The sequence below is a fragment of the Triticum dicoccoides genome, chromosome 4B (assembly GCF_002162155.2).
Source record: "Triticum dicoccoides isolate Atlit2015 ecotype Zavitan chromosome 4B, WEW_v2.0, whole genome shotgun sequence".
NCBI lineage: Eukaryota > Viridiplantae > Streptophyta > Magnoliopsida > Poales > Poaceae > Triticum > Triticum dicoccoides.
In genome coordinates, this window is record NC_041387.1 from 183,189,330 (window position 1) to 183,199,984 (window position 10,655).

Below are 10,655 nucleotides of genomic sequence, written 5' to 3' on the forward strand. Positions count from 1 at the left end.
CGAGGTGCGGCGGCGGCGCGACGGAGAAGATCGCGGCGGTGGCGGCTGTAGGTGGCGCGGCGGGGAGGAGCGGAAGCGGCAGCAGCATGGAGCGGCGGCGGCTTCGGGAAGGAGGGACGCGGCGACGGCGGCGCACACGGGAGGGTCCGGCGGCAACGGCGACGGTGCACACGGGAGGGTCCGGCGACGGCGGCTAGCCCTAGGTCAGGATGTTTAGGTCTGATACCATGTAGAAGGATGGTTTGGCAATGCAATACACGTTGTATTAATTAGGTGCGGGTGCGCGCACGCGCACACACACACATATAGTACAAGCAGGCCACAATCTCAATTATACACAACTAAGAGGTGGACCAGGATATACACAAATACATGCAACACATATATATTCAACAAGGTCCACAGTCGTTTAAGTGCCTAGATTTGTGAGGTGTGGTGGTAGATGCTCTAATGTGACGTCATATTGCTAGTTTCTGATATTATGTAGTGAGATGATACGGTAACTAAAATAGTTATATACTCCCTCCGTTTTAAATTGTGACGTTTAATTTGAAACGGAGAGTGTACCATATACTCCTACTACCGTGCTACTGGTCTCGGAGTAATCGGTGTGGCAGCAACAAGTCAGTCGTCCGGTCACAAATCAAATTCCCAGATCCACATACAAAAGGGATCGTCAGCAGAGTAGCGGGAGCAGCTGGGTATGGTCGACTCCCCAGGATTAGCTCGTGCTCATGACGTCCTGCGCGTGAGCGCCGACAACCGCGCGCGGGTGGACGCGCTCTCCTCCGCCGCGTCCGCATACGTATCGGCGGCTTCTCCTCATCTGTCGCCGAGTTTCTTCGAGGGGTTCGCGCTGCGCAGGATCCGCGTCCTCAGCGTCCACCCGGGGATCATCCACTGCTCCTACCACGTCCCTCCAAGCCTCACCGTACGTCACTCGCTTTCTTGGTTCGTTCGTTTGTTATTAATTCATTCATCTCGATCCACGCCAGCTAAGCCCGCCAAATACATACGCAGGACTCCAGCACCGGCTGCCTCGCCGCCGGCGTTGTGGTGGCCCTAGTGGACGAGATCGGCTACGCCGCCGCCATCTCCCACGCCCAAAACTTCAAGGTCTCCGTGGACATGTCCGTCGCCTTTCCCGATCTCTCCCAGGCCCGCGCAGGGGACCGCCTGAGCATAACGGCGAGGGTGCTCGGGCACAAGGGCGCCTACTCCGGCACGCACGTGCTCCTCACCAACGCCAGCACCGGCAATGTCGTTGCCGAGGGCAGGCACTCCATCTTCGGTAACCTGAAGAAAGCACCGCTCAAGCCAGCAGCCACTACTAGTCTTAAAAGCAACTTGTGATTCTGCCGACGGGGCTTGCCTGCGCCCCCGGCGTGCGCCCATCGGTGCGCCGCTGACACGCGTCACCCATCCATGCCTCCGCCTTCCGTGGCCCTTTTTAGCCGCAGAAAAAAAAACCTGAAAATACCCATCGACTAGTACAACGCTGCCCCGTCGTATTCCTCACCTCTTTCACTTCCCGTAGAAAAAATGCTACTGTAGTACTACTGCCTTCTTTCCCCTCGAGAACTCAGACATGGAGCAAGCATGGAGGACGGAGAGGATGAAGCCGTCGGATGTCCTCCCCTTGCAGCCGCGCCCCTTTCCCTCTCACCGGATGGCAATTCCCCCCGCCGGTGGCCTCATCCTTGTCTCGCCGGACGCGCAGCGGATCACCAGCTCGAGCGCTCCGTCCCGGACATGGAGGAGCTGGATCCTGGGAGCTGAGCTCCGCGACGCGCCTGACCAGCTCGAGCGCTCCAGCCCGGGACCGGGAGGAGGTGGATCCTGGGTGGCGCAGCTGTCTCGATTAGCTCGAGCGCGGCAACTCGTACCCGTACATGGAGGCGGTGGATCCCGGGTGGCGCAGCCGCTGCCTTGAGCGTGCTGCAAGTCAGCCGGAGGCGGCAGACCTGGATGCTGGAAGCTCCTCCGGCTCGCGATGGAGTGCTCTGGCCGTTCGTTTGTCCGTTCGGAAGGATATTCAGCTCTACCTCCACGGCAGACAAGACACATCCACACAGGTATACTCTCTTGTTGCTTTGTTGCTCTCGTGAGCTCTGATTTATTGCTTGTTTATAGAGGTAATCTGATTCTATCCCACGGGAGACAAGCACCAACTATGCTTATGTGCATAGAGATAATCTGATTACTATCACATTCAATCCATGGTGAATAACAAGTTAAAAGTAGTGTCAACTATGCATATGATTAAATCGACTTCAATGCATAGGGATAATTGATCGATTTCTGTTTCAATCCATGGCCAGTAACAAGAAAATTAGTGTCAACTATGACATTGATTAAATCGACTTCGGTACACAAGACAGAAGTTTGTACACAACAAATTGAGTATCTTATGGAGCGAATGTGAGAAATCTTGTCTGGTGTGAGCAGTCCTTTTTCATTCGATCTGCCGTAAGCACGTAGGGTGATGATGGGGTAGGAAAGGTGGACCAAGATGGCAGAAGGAAGGCAGTCACGCCATAGCTACAAATCGTTCATAGCAAATTTGTTAACTTGGCTCCGGTTCATGGAAGAAGACTTGATTCTACTCTGTCATCATAGTAGAGGTAGAGGTTCCAATGCTCTGTTGCTGCAGAGCTGAGTTGTGCAGTTGGAATTCAATGCATATGTGATTTTCTGGATGGCCCTATGTGCAGAAATGTAGCAAAGTTCAGTGGTGCAGAAGTTTCAAAGTGATAAAAAAACTTGACAATGTTGAATGCTTATACCATTAGTGTATTGTATTGTTGGTATCCTGCCAGCATTCTTGGGTTCTGTTGCATCGAGATTGTATTTCCAAGTGACGATTGAATCGATAACTTTTCTGTGAGATCTCAAGTATTGGGCCATGGTTCCAGTAGCAAGAATGTGGTTATGTGTCTCCTCAAATTCATACACCTGATAAAATCCATTCCTAAGACTTATTTTCATATGTGCATTACATCCACATCGTGATTCAAGCCTACTATAACTGAATGTATCTTCTCTCTTATCTTCAGCTCGAGTTCCTAGTAGTTGAAAATATTGTCTTAGTGCATCTAAAAATTATTATACTCCAAACAAATTACAAGTGGTCAATACCTTGACGAGAACAGAAAAATGTCCTCTGTTGTATTGTATCAGAGTTCTTTACTTTATGCTTACTGCCTCTCCGGACGCTAAAACCCATAACTTCAGCATACTTGTTATAAAAGGAATAAGCCTCCTCATCAGATAAAAAATTCATTCCAATCTTTGGTACTCTTTCATTAATATGATCTTTCGCATTGGTAGCTGCGGTTTCTTGCACATCCTGTATCAATTATATACATTTTTAGTTAATACACAGATGTATAACAACCATGTTTATTTGCATTGCAAGATGGAGACTAGAAAGATGAAAGGAGGATATGAAGAATACAAGTGAGAATCTCACTTTTGGTGTTTCTGATCCATTATCATCATGGTTCCCATGTCCACTCCCTGGAGAAGCCATCAGGGAAGACAAGAAGATCCTTCTTCAATCTCTAGGTCGCTCCAGACTCCAGACGTTGCATCTGCTTGACGCCACTGATTGATGAATGATAAGAATCTGCTAGTTGTTTCAACAGTCTCTGTTAATCTTTGTATTTTCTGTTTGATTCCAATGCAGCAGCGTGAGATTTGGAGACAAGGATGCAGTCCTCTGTATCCCTGATTATTGGTAGGATTAAGAGATTTGATTTGACGGGATTAAGAGATCTGATTGGGTGGGATTATTTCCCTCCATTTTTGTATTCAGTTTTGGTGATCTGCAAGTATTACGGGTCCAAAGGAAAGAGGTGAGGAATACGACGGGGCAGCGTTGTACTAGTCGATGGGTATTTCTGGTTTTTTTTTCTGTGGCTAAAAAGGGCCACGGGAGGGGGAGGCATGGATGGGTGACGCGTGTCAGCGGCGCACCGATGGGCGCACGCCGGGGGCGCAGGCAAGCCCCGTCCCCTCCACTAGTCTATCATGCATCTTCTTTCCTAAATGGCCTCTCATGTATCTTTCTTGTCAAGAATAAAATGAAATACACTACTAAAAAGGAATAAAAGGATGCGTGTTCTCAACGGGAATATGTTGTGTACTGAATCCATCCCAAACTCACTGTCTTGTGCTGCTTTTTCGTGCCGAAAATGTGTCCAGCGTGCGCACCTACCATTGTCAGCCATTTGATCCGCAGACCAAGCAGCTACCCAACCAGCTAAGCATCACTTCACGTCCCCATCAATTAACACCAAACAGCCTGGCCTAACACATCACGTCCCCATCGATTAACCCCAAACAGCCTGGCCTAACACATACACATATCTATGCCAAATAAGTTACTAACTATAAGTTCTACGTAGTAAGTTAAAAAAAAAAACTACTAGTGCTCTCGTTTCAAAAAAAAAAAGTTCTAGTGCTCACCAGTGTCTGATCTACCCAGCCAGCATCTCAGTTATAACATTGCAAGGAAGATGACGACAACACAGGACATCATCTACAACTAAAAGACCAAGCAAAGGCAGTGTGCTTATTGCAACGAAGGAGGCAACACAGGACACCATCAATAATTAGAAGACCAAGCAAAGACATTGTTGCCTTCCCGGCTCATCATCACACACAAGATCTACTGCAGCTAATGTTCATCCATCCAACACAAATTTAACAACACTTTGAGATCTCCGAACTACTTCAGCATTTGTTTAAGGTCCTGTCAAGACCGACAAAATTTTATTATAGTTTCTCACAGTTGAGGTCTCAAATTTGTCCTTTGTACCTCAAACTCCCAAGGGTTAACGTCTTATGTAGGAGAAAACAAATGCGCACATTGTTGTTGTATACCACCCTCTACAAAACCCATATCATCTCGTCTTTAATTTGCAGGCTTTCTCACAAAGGCCTTCTGAACCTGCACAGGCACACAGAAAAAAAGTTGGTGTAGCCGATTTAGCATGCTTACATAACATAGTCGAACTGTGATAGTTACAAATTCAGCTTACCTGCTCCAGTGTCAAGAACATGATCACATTCCATGATCCCAGTCTAGCAAAGTTTGGAAGAAAGCCTTTGTAAAATGCCTGAGGTCCCTGCACACAAAAATCCTTTCAATCAGCAACCTGCTTGAACTTTCGTTTGCATTCAGCAGGTATACAAAGCAGTTCCTAGGAGCCTAGAACATATCCAGAATATTCAGCTCACAGACAAACGAGTATATCATTAACAAAACACAGCTCAAAGGATATCTAAGCAATTATGAAAGGTTACTCAGTACAGAGGGAGAACACGATAACCATATTCCAAATCAAGGTTAAGAGTTAGTTGTTCGGAGGAAAAAATAATATGACTCCTACAATGAGCAGTCATGATGAACAGGAGTACATAAACAACAGAGTCCACCTTTTGTTTGCCATCATATATCTTTTATTTGCATGATCTCTTGGAAATAAAGCGCTGTTAAACCGCCGTTCAAATTTGAGAGCCACCAGAGTGACAATCAGGGCAGTTAATTCTAAGAGAGGCTGTATAAGTTGCCAATAAATTACCTACTGTCAACACATATTAATAAAATATGAAATGGGAAGAATTTTCTCCGCAAACATGGCCCAGCCCCAGATGCTAGATGTGCTTGAAAAACATGTTATAGACACGTATTGCTCATCTAATGCTGACTGAAAAGTATTAAAAAGGCATGAACAGAGTAATAGAGTGGAGCATACATCATTCTTTAGGGTCTTCACAAAACAATCAATAGTGTTCTTGTAGGCAGAGTCACCCATCATTCTTGACTTAACCTGCAAGAAGGTGTGTATTGTTAGTAAAGAGAAACATATATGGTCGCATATCTTTAAGGTAAGAACTCAACTGCTAATCAATACTCAATAATACAGAAAGACTTCTTTGATAATGATCCAAAAATGGAAGATGCATTTATTTTCAAAGAAAGACCAGTATCTGAGTTCCATAGGAAAATAGAACAGCTTCGATGCAAGCAAATTAGCATATGGTGGCCATGGATGCACGCATTAAAAAAAAAGCATAAATCTGCAGAATGGCAGAAGTATAAACCGCAGAGACTGAACTAAGAAATCAGCTTTGCTGAAAGAACATGAATACATCATGAAATAAAGGCCAGAACTGGCATATCTCAGTTTAAACTTGGAATAGTGTATGATGCTGTCAAAGATAACCATTTGTTATAGACAATAGTTACTACTTAGTGGATAAATACACCACGAAAGCATTGCTCAGAATAATTAATTTGCAGTTGGATGTATAGGAAATAACATTTTAGACAAGATCACTAGAGTAGGGATAATTATCAATGAGCGAGGAGGACATCTCACCACATCGACGGGAGAACCAACACAAACAGCAAAGAAGCCAGCGCCCAAACCAGACAAGATATGAGTGACCACGTCATCTTTGAACCCAGGAAGTTTCAAAATGGACTGCATGATACACAATACAGTTGACGACCACAAGATAATAAGCAATCAAATAAAGGAAATAACGACAAGAATAAAGGAAATCACGACAAGAAGCACACCTGCTTCACTTGATCATAACTGGCCAACTCAGCAGCGTTTATGATGGCGTTACGTGCAACATTCGGACCAATGCCAGTCCACAGAGCAGCAACCCCTTCCTAAAATGATGATACCGACATATTTGAAGCAAGCAATTCGGGAAATGTAACAATCCACAGTTAGCTTGCAAAACAAGAGCAGAAGCAACAACTGACCTGCCTAACAATCTTGGCATAAGCATCCATTGCCCCAGTATAACGGCGCGGCACACCAGGTGCCAGCTTCCCTTCAGACTGAAGCCTGACTTTGACAAGGTCAGTGGGGTTGGCCACAGCGATTGCAAGGGCACCTGAAGCAAGTCAGACACACCATGTTATGTTGCTGCATATTTCATTTCATTTCACATGGAAGGGAAAATTGATTTGAGAATCCAATGATGAGGGTACCAGTGGTGAAGCCAGCGGCTATCTTCTTGGACAAAGGTACATCCCCAACATGGTTCTCACCAACATAGAAGGATTTGACCTGGAGGTGGTCAGGCACAACAATCCGGGTCAAGTTCATTGTTGCGTACCACTACGACTACTGAGCAATGCAATACCATACATATAAATAGAGAAGGGGGAAATGGGGAGAAGGGAAACTTACGGGCTCATAGAGACCAATGCGGAGACCGCCGTAGATGCACTGGCGGTGGAGGCCAGGGACGATGCCCTTCCAGAGCGCGGCGGCGCCTTCCTCCTTGGCGATGGTGGCGGCGGTGCCGAGCAGGCCACGGTACTTGGGCCCAGCGAGATCCCCGGCGATGGCCTTCTTCTGCAGCTGCAGCCTGACCTTGGCCGTGTCGAGGGGGATCGTGGTGATCTGGGAGAGGGGAAGCCCATTCGATTAAACCAGGAGGCGAAAATCCATGAGGAAATAACGAGAATAGCGGCGTGATCCTGGACGGGGGAGAAGCAAGGGCGTAGGGCAGCATTGGAAATCGGACGATCCAGCGAGAAAAAAAAACGAAGCGTAAAGCAGCGGGCGATCCCGTCCCCGTCGCCGTCGCAGGAACAGGACGCTGGTGAGTGGCGTCTGGTGGAGATCCGTGGGGCGATGGAAGCAGGGGTTAGGTTAGGGTTTAGTACCTCGGCGAAGCAGGCGGCGATGGCGCTGGCGGTGAAGCGGCCGGCGAAGGAGATGTCGACCTTGGAGCCGTGGTCCGGCGCCATGCTTGGCTTGGCTGACGGGTGGATGCAACCGCCCACCACCGGCACCACCGCGAGCAAGACGACGGCGTCCACGCTTCTTCTGTCACAAGTGCTGTCACACACACACACAGAGGAAGGAAGGGGGAAGATAAAAAGAGGAGGGAGTTGGCGCCGCGCCTCCAAGGGAAAAAGCAAAAGAGAGCAGAGCAGCTTTTGCCTTCCCTCTGCTCTGCTGTTTGCCCTTCTTTTCTGATTTCTCTCTTTTTTTGATTTGAAATGAACCCTCTATTGTTTCTTTGGTTTCGCTTCCGTTTCTCCTTCCTTTTTTATTCATTCGTTTCTCGAATTTACCCTGCTTATTAAATATACTTGATTCGATTCTGATCTGATCTGAAAAATGGAGGTGATCGATGACTCAGATGCACATCACCACTACTGATATCCATCCCACTAGACTAGTTGTATTTCCTTACTTCCTTTTATCAATCCATTCATTCATCCATGTTTTCAGGACTTTCGGAATACTGACCATGTGGGGATGTGGTACTCCAGTTTCTTCTCTGCACGTCTGCTCCCTGTGTTCCCCTAGTGTTTCGTTGCTGTACTCCTCTACTGGTTGATCCACCATTGCATAGATTCCCTCCAGTATACACGACCACACTCAAAAGCAAATCGGGCCACGCAGAGTTTGGAGGGGATGCTGGAGGTTGGAAGAACATCCGATTCCGACCCATTTGATTATACTCCTTGCGGAATAGAGGAGTTGAAACCTCCGAGATATTTTCACTTTTTCTACCTTTTCTTTGGGTAACTTTTTTCCTACGATTTATATACACTCTCTATGTCTCCACCTCCTCCACCCTTCTCGCCCGACCGACATTGGCAGCTAGAGAGACATTACCACGAAAAAAAGTTTCTACCTAAGGGCATATCCAACGCTCATCGTAAACCCACGCCGAAATTCATGTAAATGGACATAAGTTCGATATAATTTACATAAACCGGATGATATTTCATCCTTAAGCTAAAACTTAATGTATAAAAATGCCAAATAAACTCTGGATAATTTCAAAATTTAACATGACACTCGTATGATTGCATGTTCTTTGCAGAAAAACAAAAATGATATTCGTACGCACAAGTTTTAAAAAAAGCTACGAACTACGAGACAAAACAATAACCGTGTGGAGATAAAGGGGAAATAACTGACAGCTAATTGAACTAGTGCGTACAGTTTTCGTAAAACTAGTATGTATGAATAGCATTACTCGTAGAAATTTTTTCTAGGAACTGAAAAATCATCATTTGCTACCATGACCCTGTTTTGTCTTTCAAATCAAAACGAAAATCAAGTACATCACACACAGTTTAGGAACATGAATCTTTTATGATATAGTTAAAAAAAATTGGGGGCACCATCCTATATGGCTTACGCCGGAAGCTTCATCGGCTACATTTGTTCCTGCGCCGGCGCATCAACCACACTCGCTCCCAACCCCATTTTGTTGTTCAGTCGTCACTGGTCAAAGATGGGGACGTAGATCCGCTTTGCGAGGGCAACTTCGGCGGCCTACTCCAGCCTGAGCGCGGTCGCAGCCGCCATGAGCACGGCCACAACCTCCCTGAGTGTGGCTGCAATCTCCGACAGGGCGGCTACGGCAGCCGAAAGGGCAGCTACAGCAGTTAAGATGGCAACATCAACAGCTCCGATGGGATAGTAAACAGCGAGAAATAGAACATCAACTGCCCGTTCCTCGGCGGTGGCGTAGCCCTAATGGAGGGCGCCCACGCCCAGGGAGAAGACATTAGTTTTTGGAACAGAGGCCCCTTGGGAGCCCTGCGTTCTTGAGCCCTTGACCAGTCATCCTGTTGCTTGGAAGACAAAGGTCGGTGCACCGTGAATGCAGCCCCGGGTGTTTATTTTGGTGGTTACTAGATGCAACCCCTAGACCGATTGCGGGGAGGTCCAAATGATGATTTAGCCCTCGAGTCTAGTGAGGTAGATCTCTTGAACGAGTCAGCAAACGTTCCCCCTGAAGGTTTAGTACTAGTTGCTTTGTTCACTCTTTAGCGATCAGATAACATGTACTGAAAATAGAACGAAGTGATTGCAGAACAAAGCATCTTTTATTAGATGTCTTCATATGGGACCGAGCTAATATAATGGTAACACAAAGTCTGACCATTGAAATAACGTTTGATGTAAAAACAAGAATCTAATAAAATTACTAAGATAGCTGGGTAGTGGATGACTTGTTGATCATCTGCCCTTCCTGACCTCCACTGGCCTTGGTGGTTGCTTGCTCTATCAGCGAGCGCATGGCCGTGGGGCAGTGCTGTATCGATGGGGCTTCCGGACCCCATAGTAGCTATTAGTGTATGATGTATGAATTGCACGATGTATTGCTTATGTGCAAAGGCACGTATATATGATGTACAAGAGGTGGGCCATGACCTCAACTATACAAGGAACTAGGAGGTGGGCCCAATACAGAGATGCACAACACATATATAGATGTCTTCATATGGGACCGAGCTAATATAATGGTAACACAAAGTCTGACCATTGAAATAACGTTTGATGTAAAAATAAGAATCTAATAAAATTACTAAGATAGCTGGGTAGTGGATGACTTGTTGATCATCTGCCCTTCCTGACCTCCATTGGCCTTGGTGGTTGCTTGCTCTATCAGCGAGCGCATGGCCGTGGGGCAGTGCTGTATCGATGGGGCTTCCGGACCCCATAGTAGCTATTAGTGTATGATGTATGAATTGCACGATGTATTGCTTATGTGCAAAGGCACGTATATATGATGTACAAGAGGTGGGCCACGACCTCAACTATACAAGGAACTAGGAGGTGGGCCCAATACAAAGATGCACAACACAT

At 46.6% G+C, this 10,655-nt stretch overlaps 3 protein-coding genes across 4 annotated transcripts; 1 reads left to right on the forward strand and 2 right to left on the reverse strand.

Annotated features, from left to right (window-relative positions):
* Window positions 1–671: 671 nt before the first annotated feature.
* On the forward strand, window positions 672–3,812 carry LOC119295697 (acyl-coenzyme A thioesterase 13-like). Of its 2 annotated transcripts, none has more exons than XM_037574143.1 (3): window positions 672–931; window positions 1,021–2,075; window positions 3,419–3,812. In XM_037574143.1, exons 1-2 carry the CDS (start codon window positions 704–706, stop codon window positions 1,351–1,353), a joined length of 561 nt encoding a protein of 186 aa, XP_037430040.1. In that variant the 5' UTR covers window positions 672–703; the 3' UTR covers window positions 1,354–2,075; window positions 3,419–3,812. The 2 variants fall into 2 exon arrangements, with proteins under 2 accessions (XP_037430040.1, XP_037430041.1); XM_037574144.1 differs by lacking the exon at window positions 3,419–3,812 and adding an exon at window positions 2,322–2,887.
* LOC119295696 (protein FAR1-RELATED SEQUENCE 12-like) lies at window positions 2,746–3,582 on the reverse strand. Its single transcript, XM_037574142.1, has 3 exons — window positions 3,473–3,582; window positions 3,139–3,349; window positions 2,746–3,065 (listed from the first exon to the last, which is right to left on the reverse strand). The coding sequence occupies exons 1-3, from the start codon at window positions 3,530–3,532 to the stop codon at window positions 2,746–2,748; spliced, it is 591 nt and encodes a 196-aa protein (XP_037430039.1). The 5' UTR covers window positions 3,533–3,582.
* A 778-nt stretch (window positions 3,813–4,590) lies between the features above and the next one.
* Window positions 4,591–7,983, reverse strand: LOC119295695 (mitochondrial uncoupling protein 1-like). The gene is made up of 9 exons (XM_037574141.1): window positions 7,703–7,983; window positions 7,221–7,436; window positions 7,019–7,097; window positions 6,788–6,921; window positions 6,593–6,691; window positions 6,390–6,494; window positions 5,763–5,837; window positions 5,046–5,132; window positions 4,591–4,954 (listed from the first exon to the last, which is right to left on the reverse strand). The coding sequence occupies exons 1-9, from the start codon at window positions 7,784–7,786 to the stop codon at window positions 4,919–4,921; spliced, it is 915 nt and encodes a 304-aa protein (XP_037430038.1). The 5' UTR covers window positions 7,787–7,983; the 3' UTR covers window positions 4,591–4,918.
* Between the last annotated feature and the right edge of the window lie 2,672 nt (window positions 7,984–10,655).

What these genes read in the sequence shown, in the direction of transcription:
- LOC119295697 (XM_037574143.1), top strand. Translation starts at nt 704, where the DNA reads ATGGTCGACTCCCCAGGATTAGCTCGTGCTCATGACGTCCTGCGCGTG. An exon ending in ACGTCCCTCCAAGCCTCACC is followed by an intron (nt 932 to 1,020) that starts GTACGTCACTCG and finishes ATACATACGCAG; the next exon opens with GACTCCAGCACCGGCTGCCT.
- LOC119295696 (XM_037574142.1), bottom strand. Translation starts at nt 3,532, where the DNA reads ATGGCTTCTCCAGGGAGTGGACATGGGAACCATGATGATAATGGATCA. An exon ending in ATGGATCAGAAACACCAAAA is followed by an intron (nt 3,350 to 3,472) that starts GTGAGATTCTCA and finishes TAATTGATACAG; the next exon opens with GATGTGCAAGAAACCGCAGC. An exon ending in ATTTTTCTGTTCTCGTCAAG is followed by an intron (nt 3,066 to 3,138) that starts GTATTGACCACT and finishes TTCAACTACTAG; the next exon opens with GAACTCGAGCTGAAGATAAG.
- LOC119295695 (XM_037574141.1), bottom strand. Translation starts at nt 7,786, where the DNA reads ATGGCGCCGGACCACGGCTCCAAGGTCGACATCTCCTTCGCCGGCCGC. An exon ending in ATGCCAAGATTGTTAGGCAG is followed by an intron (nt 6,692 to 6,787) that starts GTCAGTTGTTGC and finishes TCATCATTTTAG; the next exon opens with GAAGGGGTTGCTGCTCTGTG. An exon ending in GTTATGATCAAGTGAAGCAG is followed by an intron (nt 6,495 to 6,592) that starts GTGTGCTTCTTG and finishes TGTATCATGCAG; the next exon opens with TCCATTTTGAAACTTCCTGG.